The 15968-nt window shown below is 41.3% G+C and overlaps 1 protein-coding gene across 1 annotated transcript in view; it reads right to left on the bottom strand.

The window, feature by feature from the left end:
* PREX2 (phosphatidylinositol-3,4,5-trisphosphate dependent Rac exchange factor 2) overlaps positions 1–15968 on the bottom strand; it is a 438451-nt gene that overhangs the window by 232459 nt on the left and 190024 nt on the right. The window contains exons 12-13 of the mRNA XM_082259215.1: positions 12440–12543; positions 5211–5260 (exon numbers count right to left, since the gene is read on the bottom strand). Of these exons, the coding sequence (XP_082115341.1) occupies positions 5211–5260; positions 12440–12543 (154 nt within the window). The remainder of the gene's footprint in view (positions 1–5210; positions 5261–12439; positions 12544–15968) is intronic.

Below are 15968 nucleotides of genomic sequence, written 5' to 3'. Positions count from 1 at the left end.
CACCCTTTTAAATTATGGACAATATCACGGCACCCTCCAAAATCATAGACAGTCTCGAAGCACTCCATTCTATGTAAAACTATTCTAATAGTTCTACATAATGCAGCAACATCCATACAGGTAGGACACCCAATGTTAGAAGAGGAAACTAGTATTAACTAGTATTCCAATGTTTCTCTTCTTCCTCAGTTTTTCTCCATCACTCAGCTAATGTGACCTCAAAGCTTATGGAGAGAGCAGAGGAAGGTCAAACAAGGATGATATGCAGGCAACTAACATCCTCCTTATCAACTGATGATGTAATTGGTCATTAGAAGGTCGGCACCTAGAAGGTCGTAATCTTGCACAATGAAAACCTGTGACTTTGTGTAACTAAAAGGGAGGCTTCATCCACCCACCACCTGTATACGATTTTTTGGGAAATTTTTTAGGCATTTTGCCAAGGCACCCCTGACGAAACACCAAGGCACCTTGGTTGAAAAAGGCTAATCTAGACTATCAAAAAAAAACAGTCTGGGATAAAGATATTGTTTAACCACTATACTTCCCCAATTTACTTTCACGTGTAAAAAATATAATGTCAGAGAAAAGGATAAATGCAACACCTGCAAAGAAGAGGCTGGATGTGCAGTAATTAAATAAATAAAAAGCTCACATACAGTCACAAGGCTAAAAAAAAAAAAAGCCTCATGTTTGTATTAAAGTGGTTGTAAACCGTTTAGGAGATATTTACTTTCAATGCAGCCGATGACGTCATCGGCGCATGTGCTCTGAAGGAATGGCCACCCATGCCTTTCCTTCAGAGTCCTGTGCCGTGAACGGCGGCTCCTGCGCGCATGTGCGGGAATGATGTAATCGCCCCTCCGGCCAATCAGATGGCCAGAGGACGCGAACCAGGAAGCAGAACGGCCGAACATGTCGGCCGTCCTGTCGCTGAGCGGGCGGCACTGCAGGGGCTTCGTGCTAAGGTAAGTATTTCATAATGAGCTTAAATGCGATGCATACTAGCTCATTATGCCTTTGCCTTATAGGGTTTTTTTTGTTTACCATTTTTTTAGGGAGGGTTTACTTCCTCTTTAAAGTTTTGAAAACTTAGCCTAAACTACTTTATGATTTTTAGTCCGGCCGTTTTGAATAATCCTCTGATTTGTGCAGGACAAAGCAGACACATCTACCTCCATGCTGCCTCTGTGCAGGTGACAGGCTATTTTTTGCAAAATTATCATAGATTTAAATAAAAAGCAAATCATTCATTTTTCACTGCTGACTCCTGGGCAATGGCAGAATTCATGTAAAAATAGTTTCCTCTATGTCTGTCTGCTGTACATCTGTAAGCTTTTTTATATATGACACATTCGATTTTTATTAGGCTTAGGCTAAACTCTTGTTGATAATATTCATAATCTATCTAATCAGGAAGGCTACTGGAATTCTAAATACATACCTAGGTATCATTTATTAAATACTGCCCTTGGCTCATTGTCAAGGATAATTATAATCTATACATAGAATAATGAGGTGAGAAATCATTTAAGGCTTACAGTCACACAGTCACAGTAATGCAGTCTGAAGTGGATTTTCTTCACTGTGCAAATGTTCTTTATATTTTATCAGAATGGTTTCACACAATGGCATGCCAATGGGAACCACAGACTGTCTGCACAAACCCCTGCTAATTCACTTACTGAGCCACCATTTGTATTTGACCCAGGTCAGACGTCTTTTTTTCTAATATCTATTAACTACTAAACCAAAACATCAACAGACAAAACAAAATTTCAAAAGTTGTCTAACGCCTTGAATATCATATTTGTTTGCAGAGAACCAGTCAAAACTGAACTGAACCCTTAGGGCTCTTTCACACGGTCCGCCTCCGTAGGCGGATCCGTGTTGCTCAGCGGGGATCAATCCGCGATCCCCGCTGAGCCGGCGGATGACAGCTCCGTCTCCGCTTGCAGAGCGGAGAGGGAGGTGTCTCAGCCCCCGCTGCCCTCTATGGGGGATCGGATCCGATCCGATCCGATTACTGAACGGATGGAAAAATAGGGTTTCCATCCGTCCAGATTTCACGCACAGGATCGGATGCGGATGGCAGCGGGTGTCAGCGGAGGTGTCTCTGCTGACATCCGCTGCCCCATAGAGCTGCATGGAGGATCCGATCAGATCCGCCTAAAAAACTGACAGGCGGATCTGATCGGATCGCCCGTGTGAAAGAGCCCTTATTTAGCTTTATTCCCTTTCTCTGAGTTGGACACTTTTCACATCTATTTCACTTTTCACACCTATTTCACTTTTCAAATTCATACCTATGCGTTTTTTTGGTGCTTTTTGCAGAAACGCACTACAGTTAATTTAGCATGCTTTCCTATTGGACACGTTCACATCTATGCTTATTTCAGCCACTGCATTTTTTGGAAAGGGTCAGGGACTTTTAAAAACTCAAAACAATGCTTTTTTTTCTTTTATTGGTTCAATAGATTTTAATGGAGAAGCTGCAGAAAAGCATGGTGTGCTTTATTGTCACGATATGCGTTTTGCGTTTTTTAATCTATCCAATAACAAACTGGCCAAAATAAAGCTTAAAAAATGCAAACGTGAATCACTTTAACCACTTCTGGACTGGAAGGATTTGCCCCCTTAAAGACCAGGCCATTTTTTTGCGATTCGGCACTGTGTTACTTTAACAGAAAAATGCGCGATTGTGCGATGCTGTACTGAAAAAAATAGATGTCCTTTTTTTCCCACAAATAGAGCTTTCTTTTGGTGGTATTTGATCACCTCTGCAATTTTTATTTTCTGCGCTATAAAAAAAAAAGAGAGACAATTCTAAAAAAAAAAACAAATATTTTTCACATTCTGCTATATAACATTCCCCAAAAAAATGTAAAAATCTAAATTGTTCATCCTTTTAAGCCAATTTGTATTCTGCTACATATTTTTGGTAATAAAAATCGCAATAAGTGTATTTTGATTGGTTTGCGCAAAAGTTATCTCGTCTACAAACTAGGAGAAATATTTATGTAAGTTTTATTTATTTATTTTTTTATTTATTTTTACTAGTAATGACGGCGCTCTGCAATTTTTAGTGGGACTGTGACATTGCGGCGGAGAGATCGGACCCCTAACTGACATTTTTTACACTTTTGGGGGGACCACTGACAGTAATCAGTGCTAAAAAATATGCACTGTTACTGTAATAATGACATTGGCAGGGAAGGGGTTAACCTAGGGGGTGATCAAAGGGTTAAGTGTGAGCCTAGGGGTGTGTTTTCTAACTGTATGGGGGATGGGCTTGTGAAATGAGCACAGAGACCTTTGATCCTATATAGAAGGATCACAGGCGCTCTGTGATCATTTCAGAGAGAAGAACGGTCAGCTGTGTTTACAACAGCTGACCGTCCTTCTCTCTCAGTTGGGAGCGATTGCGGGTGCATGGCGGCAATCGCGGCCGCCGGTTCTGTGGATCGGCATCCCCGCTGCCTAGTGGCGGAAGCGCGCCACCGTCGGCGCGCGATCGCCACCCAACACCACGCGTGCGACCAATGTACCCCTACGTCATTCCGCGCAGCCGAGCCAGCTTACTGCAGTAAAACTGCGGTGGGCAGTCGGCAAGTGGTTAAAATCACGTGTGTAAAAAAGCAAAATGCACAGCAAAAAGCACTGCAGAAACAGTCAAAAGCTAGTCATCTGGAGCCTGTGACGTGTCCAACATGACTACAGGAAGGAACGGGGAGGAAAACTTCTGCTTGGATCGCCTAGGCGATCGGAGTGGAAGTGGGAACGGGTACCTGTCCAAACTAAGTACCTGCTTCCCTCCCAAAAAAAAAATGACATGCCAAAAGGCAGGGAAGGGGGGAGAAGTACTTAAAGCATAACCTTTTGGGTTGAGCTCTGCTTCAAGGGCTCATTCACAACTTTACGGTTCAGTGCATTGCATTAACAGATAAACTGATGCCACAGCATCCTAAAAAAAGAACATTTTGGCAAAGCAGGGCACTATAACACATGGCAGTGCATAGTATAAGTTGTGGTGCGCTGCACTGCACTGCACATGCCATGGAGCTGCATTGCATCAGTGCATTGATTTGCTATTTGAAATGAATGAGTGTTTCCACATCGTACCACAAAGAGTTAAATGGGCCCTAAAAGTTTCTGCCTGGTCAAATGCCTGACCTAAAACCAGTGGCATCTTAATAGCATTAAAGGGCCCCGGGCAATGCAGTGCACTGGGGCCCCGCCTACACAATCAACCAGGAGAATAAAAATGCAAATTATTGATAAGGCGATATTTATTGGTACAGCAGTGCCAGGCTAATGACAGCTTCCAAGTTCGGTGGCTGGGTCCGGTGAGCACACACACGGATGGGAGTCAGACTTGACTGTCCTGTGTGTGCCTGTTCCCATGGAGGCAAACAGGCATTCCTGCAGTTGTGGGCTCCCCCTCCACGGCCCAAGTGTCCCGACAGCAGCGCAGGGCCGACAGATGCTTGACACCTGCTGAGTTTGGCGGCAGGATGCACACGGGAATTGGGACTAATTCTTGGCTGGGGCTAGGCACCCCCGGGCAAGTGGGACCCCTGGGCAACTGCCCAGCGTGCCCATTCAGTAAAATGGCCCTGCCTAAAACACTACCTTTCACCTATGAACTGCATAACATTGTAGCTGACTGCATTCCAATTTTTGTTATTTGACTCTGTCATGCACTCTCTATAGCTTGGAAACAATGAGTGCAATCAGTTGACAAGGTAGCAACAGACTTCTGATGATGACCCCTGACAGTGAAGCTGAAAGACCAGGCTAAAAAAAAAAAAAAAAAAAAAACATAAAATAAATAATGGAGAAATTATCATTATTATTATCATTATTCATGAATCCTTAATGAGTTCACTGAGAGCTGGGGCAGTGACTTACCCAATATCCAACCCTCGACATCTTCAAAAATCTGCAATTTTGAACATTCTTTCTACTACATAATGCTTGACAATACAGCTTACAAAAGACTGAAAAGAGGAATCTCATATTGCATTGGAATAAAATATGATTTACCATGGGAACCGAAATTCCACATACGGGAACAAAAATTCAATTATCTACTACCACCTACAAAACTCTACACAAAAAAAACATCTAAAAAGTAAAAACTTTGAACAAAAAGAACAAATTGTTCATCGTGTTCCCAGTGAGTTACTGATCAGTTCTGAAATACATACCTAATTACTGGAGTAAACAGGCTGTGAAGACGGCAGTATAGTCTAACACCCTAGAAGAGATAAACAATTGCAGTTTATACAATGGCAGTTTATACAACATAAAAAGCAAAAAAGTAAAGCATACTGCCTTAAAGGCTCTGTGTTTCTTACAGAAATCTCAGACGGAGCTGTATGATAGTGGATAAGTAGTAACTACTGTGATGACTCAAGGGGGTTGATTTGCTAAAGGAGTTGAGTCTGTTCACTAAGGCAGCGGATACATAAGTCAGTGTTTTTCGTTCAGCTAGCGGGTTGAAAAAAAAATTGACTTGATTCCTTTATCCACAAACTCGATGTGGATGGGGTAATGATCTGTGCGGAGCTATTGTATTCTGGCAGACTTTAGAATATACCAATCAGGGCTTCCGACAGGGTGGTTTTGCAGAAGTCATTTGGTAGAACCACCTTGCCTATGCAAGTCTCAAATTTTCACCCATGTATGGCCAGCCTTAATGTAAATGTAACTTTGAAAAGTGAATGTTTACATAGGTTAATTAATAAGGTGAAGCCTTGACTACCCAGTAATGCAAGGGAAAAGAAAAGAAAACAAATAGTTTTCTTGCACATGGTTTAATGATTGAAGTGAACACAGGTTCACCCTATCTTACTTACCTTTTCTTAGTAATCAGTCTCTACTTCTTTAGCAAATCAACCTTGATAAATTCTGTAAAATTACTTCTTTAAACATAGCAAAGAGTGATACAATACTTCACACATGAAAAAGAGCCTAGAGCCCCATCTGTTGGCTGCATATGAAACTTCAAAACAATATGCATGAATTAATATGTAGCTTTCTAAAAAACCATATTAAAGCGGAGTTCCACCCAAAATTGGAACTTCCGCTTTAGGTAGTCCTGACCCCCTGACATGCCACATTTGGCATGTCATTTTTTTTTGGGGGGGGGGGGGGAGCGGGTACCTAGTTTTGACAGGTACCCACTCCCACTTTCTCTCGGAGCGCCACGGCTCCCTGAGCGGAAGTTCTCCTCTCCCCCTCCCTCCCTGCAATCTTCTGGGACATGTCAGAGGTCCCAGAAGATTGCCGGCCAATCAAGACGCGCAGCGCAACTCGCGCATGCGCAGTGCGTACCCGGCTGTGAAGCCGCAAACTGTCACAGCCGGGAGCCCACACCAGTAATGCCGGCGCCGCAGAGACCAGAGGGAGAGGATCGAGGCTTCGGGCGGCCGCATCGCTGGACCGTGGGACAGGTGAGTGTGTGTTTATTAAAAGTCAGCAGCTACACTTTTTGTAGCTGCTGACTTTTAATAAACACAGAAAAGGCTGGAACTCCACTTTTTTAAGGACAATAGTAAGAAAGAAAAGAACTATATGCTAAATCATATTTTCCTTTTAAGACACTGAATAAATAGCTTTGATTTTGATCTTTTTTGTTTGTATAGCTGATCCTATTTTGCCAGTTTCCACCCTTATATCATAGCTGCCAAGTGCCTTTGACATTCAAGGACACATCCTGGATTAGGAAATTTGTTTTAATTTTTTTCCTTTTTCATGGAAGCGTCACCAGTATTTAAACAGATTACTTGCTAACAAAATGTATTCTTTTTGTGAATGTTATAATAAATTCTTACCTTGTACTCATACTATTCTGGGTTCGTAAGTTAATACTTATTAAAATGCAAGGCAGTATTGTATAATCCAATTTCATAACTTTGTTTTAGTAGAAAAGTAGCGCAGTTTAGTTGATTGGAACAGTATCATGGGAAACAATTTTGAATATACATTTCATCTCTATGAAAAGCATTTTAATTATTTCTCTACTAATCAGCACATTTATAGGTCACTTGGTGAATTCACAAAGACATAAATTTATGCAATATCTATTCTTTTTCTATTTTCTTCCAAAGTATATGGACATTTTTCTGCAGCCCAAACTTCATTGTATTGTTCAGGATAAAGCTTGTAAGAGTTATAGCAATTTCTGCAGCTTCACTAAAGCTGAAACTCAAAGATTCACTTATTAAGCTGCCTAGATAAAATCTGTTTATTATTTATTTATTTATTTTTTGGTTGGGGGGAGCTGTTTAGTCCCCGTTCACACTAAGGCGACCTGTGAGGCGACCTGGTCGCCTCACAGGTCGCCTCCCATAGGGAAGCTGTGAACCCGTTCTAATTGGAGCGACACAAGTCGCTCCGACTTAGAAAAAGGGTCCGGAGCTTCTTTGGGGCGACCAGGAGGCGACCGCCATAGACTTCAATGTTATGAAGTCCGTGGCGGCCGCTCCGAGGTCGCAGGGCGCGCTGCTCGCACCGCGACCTCGGAGGTCGCGGTGCGAAGTAGCGTCGCTTGTATGTGAATGGGGCCTTTAAGTCATTTATTTTATTTCAGTTCTTTGTATTTATGTTGGGGTTTTTTTTTTGCTTTTTTTGCTTTAAATTTGCTTACAATTTTTTGTTTTATGTTTATTCCACTGTCTGTTTATTTACTTTGTCTGGGAATAAAAGGTAAAATAACAAAGAGGCCTCATTTTGGGTGCAAGAGCAGGTCCGGTATAATTGGAACCATTGCACCCCAAATACCACCTTAAAGTGTTTTTGAACCAAAAAACAAAAATTTTATATATCGAAGCTTTCCATACCGTAAATGTGGTGACTTAATTTGTTTTCTTTATTAACCTCCCTGGCGATCTGATTATGTCTGAATTTTTGTGCTTCCCTGCGAGCGTTGAGATGCAGGGGGGTGGAACTTCAATTTAAAAAATGTAAATAAACCAAATGACATGATACAAAGTTGTTATCCTAACGGATTACACTGTATCATGCCATTTCACCACAGTATTTCACCTGGTGGCTTTTCCAGTGCCCTGCCTGTGCTTTTCCAGTTCTTTGTGCCTGGAAAATTGAGAACTACCATGGCATCCAGTCCAAAAAGCATTCTTTTTGCGCAAAAGCGCTTTTAGACTAATTGATTTTCCCTCATAATTAAATATCTCCACTTTAAAAATAATGAAGAATTTGATGAAACTACTCATCCTGCACCAAAACTAAAAAAAATTTGGGAAGTATATCAAATGATTCTTCAGAATTTCCAACTGAGTTATGTGCCAGAAAGAGAAATCAGAATCGTCACTGTTGTCACTTTCCGTACCTGATGACGAATTTTCCCACGAATCGCTATCGCTCAGTTCTTCAAGTAACTCAGTTTCGCTGTCGCTGTTTTCCAGTTCGTCTAAAAGCGCCTTTGCGCAAAAAGAACGCTTTTTGGACGCCATGGTCCTTCTCTATTTTCGAGGCACAAAGAACTGGAAAAGCAAAGGCAGGGCACTGGAAAAGCCACCAGGTAAAATCCTGAGGTGAAATGGCATGATACAGTGTAATCCGTTAGGATAACAACTTTGTATCATGTCATTTGGTTTATTTACAATTTTTAAATTGCGACCGGTTCCACCCCCCTGCGTCGCAACGCTCGCAGGGAAGGGAACCGGAAGACAGGTGCCGGCATCGGCTGAGCAAACAGCGGGAGGACAGTGGGAGGATGGTTAGAGGACGGCGGGGGAGGATGGCAGGGGATCGCAGGGGAGGGAGAGCTTTATTGTGGGGTATTCCCAAGTGTGGCTCAGGGTTACTGCTTTTGGTACTCTATATTAACCCCGAGCCACACTCGGGAATACCGCTAGGGAGGTTAAAGACTTTTTTCCCTGGTAAAGCTGCCAGTAACACACTTCCACACTTACAAAGCATTGGACAGTGATGAGGTTTGTGCAGTGCTTTTTGAAGCACATAAGAGTAAGGAGGCAGATGCACAACACCAGAACTGATGTCATTCATAGACCCTAGTTTTCAGGGGCAGACTGGCAACTTTTGGCCCAGGGGGCAAGTACAAACCAGAGGCCCATGGTGCAATCGACTCAACCCCCCCCCCCACTCTCCCTCTTCCCGTCCTCCTCCTGACCCCCATTCCAGGCTGAAGCTCCGCTCCAGGTACTCTCTACTCACCGGCGGAATCCGGGTTCCCAACCTGGCCAGCAGGGGGCAGTTGGGGGGAGCTGGGACAGCTCGGTTGGGGCTGGCCAGGGGAGAAGAGTCTCCAGTGGGGCATGGAACTGGCCTCTGCTCATACACAGTTTACACCATCCATGCTGTGGGGGCTGCGCTCTGTCCTTGTCTTTATCCCGCACTCAGTAGGTCAGGGGCGGGGACTTTTTACTTCTCTTTACCAGGAATCCTTTAGGCATGTCTGTGGCAGAAGCGGTGCAGCCTTTTTACAGGACATCAGAGTGGCCCAGGGGACAATTGCCCCCCTGCCCCCTGGCCCAGTCCTCCCCTGCTAGTTTTGATGTAGTAAGGAGCTGAATATACGACCCCTACTGTACATATCAGCTGCATTTAGCAGAGCTTACAAAGCTCCTGAAGTAATAACATATTGACAGTGTTATTATGAATATTAAAGATTGAAAACAGCATAAAAATAGCGGTGCCTGGAGCTGGACTTAATGTGTGTTTTTACTAAGCAGGAAAACTGTCATTTGCTTTGTCATGTCTATAAATGCCCAGCGCTGTCTGATTTATACATCTGTGTAGAAGTGAAATGAAGGAAAGTATGTTAACAATAGAAAGCGACCAGCAAACTGATTTATAAAACAGGCAAATCCACCAATAGCAATTTTTTATATTTTACTTTATAAATACATATGCACATTTTCCAGCCTGAAACAATTTACACATTTCAGGATTAACATTTTCCCTATTTGAAAAGCTTGAATTTCTGTAGATCAAATATATGTGTGCATAAACATCCAGGTGCAACAACAAAAAAAAACAATTTTCTTGATTGAATTATTGCAACCTGTAATGATAGATCATCTTTCATTTTCTAACCTGCAACAGAAAATAGTAATACATTCCCTTGGATGGTTGTCATGGGTAAAAGATTTTTGGCCCATTATTTATAATGCCAATCATGAATATATATATTTCCCTGTATACATATAGTATATCATCATTTTGCATGAATGTTTAATTGGGCCTCTGGGGAGAGACTGCAGCAGAGTTTTTGATGTTCCTTTAAAGCAGACCTTGCATGAAAATGCAAGGTCTGCTTGTCTGGGAGACCCCTCCCCCAAATAATAAAATGCTCATTAAAGACTAAAAAAAAAAAAAAATGACTTACCTTGGATGCTGGCATCCAGTCACTGCCCTAAAAGCACTGGGGACATCACTGTGCCTCACTGCTGCCTGCTGGGGGAGAGTAGTCAAGCAGCCATGAAAATGCTCCCCTGCACTGCACTCAGTTCTGCTAGGGGGCAGCAGTAAGGCACCGTGACGTTACCAGCGCCTTTAGGAAGAAGTGGGAAGCTGAAATCAAAAGGTAAGTATTTTTTTTCCTTTTACTTCTATTGGTTTATTTTTACTCTTTAATAAGTGGAACTTGCATGAAAGATATGTGAGAACTGGATAAATCCTAAAATGTTACAAAGAATGTCAAATGAGATTTATTCAGCTGCTGCTGAGGACCACACTGTGAAGTTGTGATAGCTTTTGCTCCCTAATCTTTAATCTCTAATGGGGTTTTATCTTCTGAAAGGTAGACATTTAACCACTTCCATACCGCTGGACGTCATATGACGTCCGGGGGCTTTGAGTGGGGATATCTGAATGATGGGTGCACCTGCAGCCATCATTCAGATATCATTTTTTTTAGCCGGCGAGTCCCTTCACCATAAGAACAAACCTTGCTGTTGTTCAGCCGCTTAATTGTTCTTACAGGTGGAGGGAGGGGTGTTTCTACAATTGGCGAGCCGGAGAAGAAATCCAGCGGCGGCGGAAGTATACCATAGAAAATACCAGATGGTCCCCGGCAGTCTCTTTGACGTCACGCCGGGTCTGGCAGTTGTAAAATACTGCCGTGATCTCGGCTGGATAACCGAAATAGTTTTTTGTTTTTTTGATCTCAGGCTTTCCAGCCTGTATATGAGGTCTTATTGACCCCAGATCTCTTCATAAAGAGGACCTGCCATGCCCTATTCCTATTACAAGGGAGGGATGTTTACATTCTTTGTAATAGGAAGAAAAGTAATAAAAAAAAAATAAAGGGAAAGTGTAATAATAAAAAAATCAAAATAAAATAAACAATAAAACATTTTTTAAAGTGCCCCCGTCCCCGCGTGTTTGCACGCAAAAGTTAACGCAAACGTACGTCGTGCCCACATATTTAAACAGCATTCAATCCACATATGTAAGGTATCGCCATGAATGTTAGATCGAGAGCAACAATTCTAGCCCAAAACCTTCTCTGTAACTCTAAACAGGTACCCTGTAAACATTTTTAAAGCTATGTCTTTGTCTATGGAGATTTTTAAGTACCAAAGTTTGTCGCCATTCCACGAGTGTGTGCAATTTTAAAGCGTGACATGTGAGGTATCTATTTACTTGGCGTAACATCATCTTTCACATTATAGAAAAAAACTGGGCTAAATTTAGTGTTTTGTTTTCTGTTTTTTTTTTTTTTCATGAAACTGTTTTTTTTTTGTGACATAAAAAGTTGCAATGACCACCATTTTATTCCATAGGGTCTAATTTTTTTTTTTGGGGGGGGGGGGGGGTCTGAGTAATTTTCTAGCAAAAAAAATGATGATATTTACATGTAGGAGCAGAGTGCCAGAATTGGCTCGGTATGGAAGTGGTTAGGGGAAAAGATACGTTTAATTTGCCTCCGACTAGGTTAGCAGCAGGCTGGTTTTTCAAAAGGGGAAGCTAGTGCCCCAGGGGAATGGGGACTGGTATGAGCTAGAAAAAGAACCCATATGATCAAAGCCCACTAGCCACTGAAATACTGGCTTGTGTACTTACTGTACTGGGCTAGGGAAACCCATAATTCATCTTAAATGCAATTCAGTGCAAAAAAAGGAGCTAACTGCCAGGGAGAGTTCTATAGATCATCTGGCATAGCAGTTTATATTTGCCACTTGCCAGTACCCAACAGCTTTGGATTGGCCCAATCAGGGTTGACTCATAAGCTTGGAGCATCTAATTTCCCTTTACACCTGAACATAGGTTTAGAGCATTAAAACAAAAGGTTCTCTTTACTACACAGCATATTTTGGTAGATGGATAGTATTGATGTGTACTGTATGTTCCATACACTTAAAAAGTATTAAATGACTTAGCAGTATTTTTCTTCACCATCAGAAGCAGCAATCAGTCGTGTTTGATGTTTGTTTTTGATAATTACCTTTGATATTAAATCCTGCATTTCGTTTCTTGGGTAGTAGGTGCCATCGTCGTAACGAAACCGATATAACATCTGTTCTGATTTAAACTGGTGCTTATCTGTAACTGAATGAAGAATAGGAATATAAGCATGAGTCAGAAAGATTTAGTGAGGGGAGCATTCAGCTACACCAGGTGAATGGAAATATAAAAGTTGCAGCAGATGGGCTGTATCTCTTAGGTAACACAGACAAAATAGAATGTTTCTCTTCATGCATGATCTGCATGATTAAAGAAATAGCGTATGAAAGCTAAAAACTATGCGCTGGCAAGGTGCAGAGAGTAAGCCCATACAGTTAATCCCGATGACCATAGTTCCATTCAGTTGTATCAATGTCACTGGTACAATGAACAGAGTTCCACTGCTAAAATATGCATGCATAGGTGTGATTAGACTCTTACTGTTTTTGGGGGGGGCTATGGACACCTTAGCACTTGGTCTGCAGCCCAGTCAAACCAGATTTGTCCCTTGTGGTCTCTGCACTTTATACTGACTCTAGACAATCAATTCCTGTAATGGGAACCTAACTGGGGCAATGTGCAAAAGCTTCCTGGCAATGACAGAGCTGCTGTATATTAAGGCTACTATACTTACTATAATTACTAACTTTCCCTTGCACCACACAGAAACATTAACAGAATTCCTCCAACATTACAATCTCATATACAGCACTGGCACTTGTAGTGCAGTAAGGGCACAGGACTTCATTTAACGTGTGAAGTAGCACTGCTATATTGATCTGCCCCTATGTCTGCATTACGGTATAGGTTGTAAAGTTTCCTGTAAAACCAACTTTGGCAAAAAAAATTGAAAGTACTAGAACAAATAGTTTTTGAATGTAAAAGCATTTTATAATGGATTAGGTGGGCATAATTTGATTGCCTGAAGGCAAAACAATTTTTCTGGTTTTAGATAAGGTGGAGAGGGATTAGAACCCTTGTAAAGCAGGGTACACACTAGTAGAAAATCTGCTGAAAATTCCCGCCCGATGTGAAATCGTCCGATTTTCACCTAGTGTGTACACAACTTTCAGCAGCCGATGCCGACATTTTCAACAAAAAAAAACGGAGGGACAAACACCAAAATTTTTTTCGTCCGTCCCCAGACGACCGATTTTCGTTTAATGTGTATGCAGTACGTCCGTGAAAAATCAGATACGATAGACCGCGCATGATCTGAAGTTGCTGACAACCCATAAGTCTAGGAACAAATGTGCCAAAAAAAGAAAAATCGGATGAGAAATTTTGTGAACATTTATGCACTGTCAACTAAAAACGGTAATGAACACTGAGAAGACAGAGAAAAATCTGAGGATTTTTGTCCGATTTTCGTCAAGTGTGTACGGCCCTTTAGACTGTCTGCATCCTAGTTAGGGTAATTTACTCTCTCTATTTATCGGTGATAATGGTGATCATTATCACAGAAATGGAAAGAAAATCCCACATTTTGAGTGGTAACCAGAACAGGATTAGAAAGGAAATCTTGGAGGTGCAGTAGACATTGCATATCTAGATTTTAGTAAGGCTTTTGACACTGTCCCACATAGAAGACTTATCAATAAACTGCAGTCATTGAGCATGGACTCCCATATTGTTGAGTGGATTAGGCAGTGGCTGAGTGACAGACAACAGAGGGTTGTAGTCAATGGAGAACATTCAGAACAAGGTCATGTTACCAGTGGGGTACCTCAGGGATCTGTACTGGGACCAATTTTGTTTAATATCTTCATAAGTGATATAGCAAAAGGCCTCGATGGTAAGGTTTGTCTTTTTGCTGATGACACAAAGATATGTAACAGGGTTGATGTTCCTGGAGGGAAATGCCAAATGGAAAAGGATTTAGGAAAACTAGAAGAATGGTCAGAACTGGCAACTGAAATTTAATGTGGATAAGTGCAAGATAATGCACCTGGGGCGTAAAAACCCAAGGGCAGAATATAGAATATTTGACACAGTCCTGACCTCAGTATCTGAGGAAAGGGATTTAGGAGTAAATATTTCAGAAGACTTAAAGGTGGGAAGACAATGTAATAGAGCAGCACGAAATGCCAGCAGAATGCTTGGATGTATAGGGAGAGGTATAAGCAGTAGAAAGAGAGAAGTGCTTATGCCGCTGTACAGAACACTGGTGAGACCTCACTTGGAGTATTGTGCGCAGTACTGGAGGCCATATCTCCAGAAGGATATAGATACTCTAGAGAGAGTTCAGAGAAGAGCTACTAAACTAGTACATGGATTGCAGGAAAAAACTTACCAGGAAAGGTTAAAGGACCTTAACATGTATAGCTTGGAAGAAAGAAGAGACAGAGGGGATATGATAGAAACGTTTAAATACATAAAGGGAATCAACTCGGTAAAGGAGGAGAGCATATTTAAAAGAAGAAAAACTACCACAAGAGGACACAGTTTTAAATTAGAGGGGCAAAGGTTTAAAAGTAATATGAGGAAGTATGACTTTACTAAGAGAGAGGTGGATGCATGGAATAACCTTCCTGCAGAAGTGGTAGCTGCAAATACAGTGAAGGAGTTTAAGCATGCATGGGATAGGCATAAGGCTATCCTTCATATAAGATAGGGCCAGGGACTATTCATAGGATTCAGATATATTGGGCAGACTAGATGGGCCAAATGGTTCTTATCTGCCGACACATTCTATGTTTCTATGTTCTATGTTTCTATGTTTCTTCCAATGGGGATATTAGTTCTGATAATACTTGTGACTATCAGGGATTTTCTTAACTTCGGTAGGGTTTTCCTCTCACTTTCTGTTGTGGCTAAGAGAAAGGAAGTGAAGGGAAATCTCCCTGATTGGACACATATGGAAAAAAAAAACAGGGTTTAAACCATCCAGTACTCTATACAAATTAAAAAAAAAAAGTTGTCTTTTTTTCTAGATTAAAAGCCAATTTCCTATTTTTGCCCTTATTAAGCCTATTTCTTCACTTCTTCTAATTACGGTAAGTACACAATATTCAGGCTAATTCAATAAAGTATCAACCAATTTTTGCAGCAACCCACAACAAACAATCATATTGCTGTTCACAGAAAGGATTATTTATGCCTGGTTGATTTCATTTTAAAATCCACACATCATCATTGCTCTTTGCTTTGATTGATAAATCACATTAAATGATATGCAAAATCTACAGTATTTGATCCCTCTCCTCACATAAAAAAAGTGTATATATATATATATTCACATATATATACATTCATATATATATATATATATATATATATATATATATATATACATTCACAGTATATACACAGTATATATACTGTATATGGCCCCCTCCTAGCTAGGTTGCTAACAGTTTGTGGCAAATTTAGCTTTTGGCTCCCCTGTAGCCAATGGAGCAAAGTTTGATTGGGAATGGCCATTCTGGGTTCTGCTGGTTGCAGGCTTTGCGGCTTTTCCCTGGATTCTAATAGGTTCCAGAATTTAATGGGCAGAGGAGGCAGAACCTCACTTGCATATTGATGCAGGC

Source organism: Pelophylax lessonae (assembly GCF_965119305.1).
Source record: "Pelophylax lessonae genome assembly, chromosome: 5".
NCBI lineage: Eukaryota > Metazoa > Chordata > Amphibia > Anura > Ranidae > Pelophylax > Pelophylax lessonae.
The sequence above is the reverse complement of the archived record's forward strand: the minus strand, read 5'-3'. Positions and strand labels throughout refer to the sequence as shown.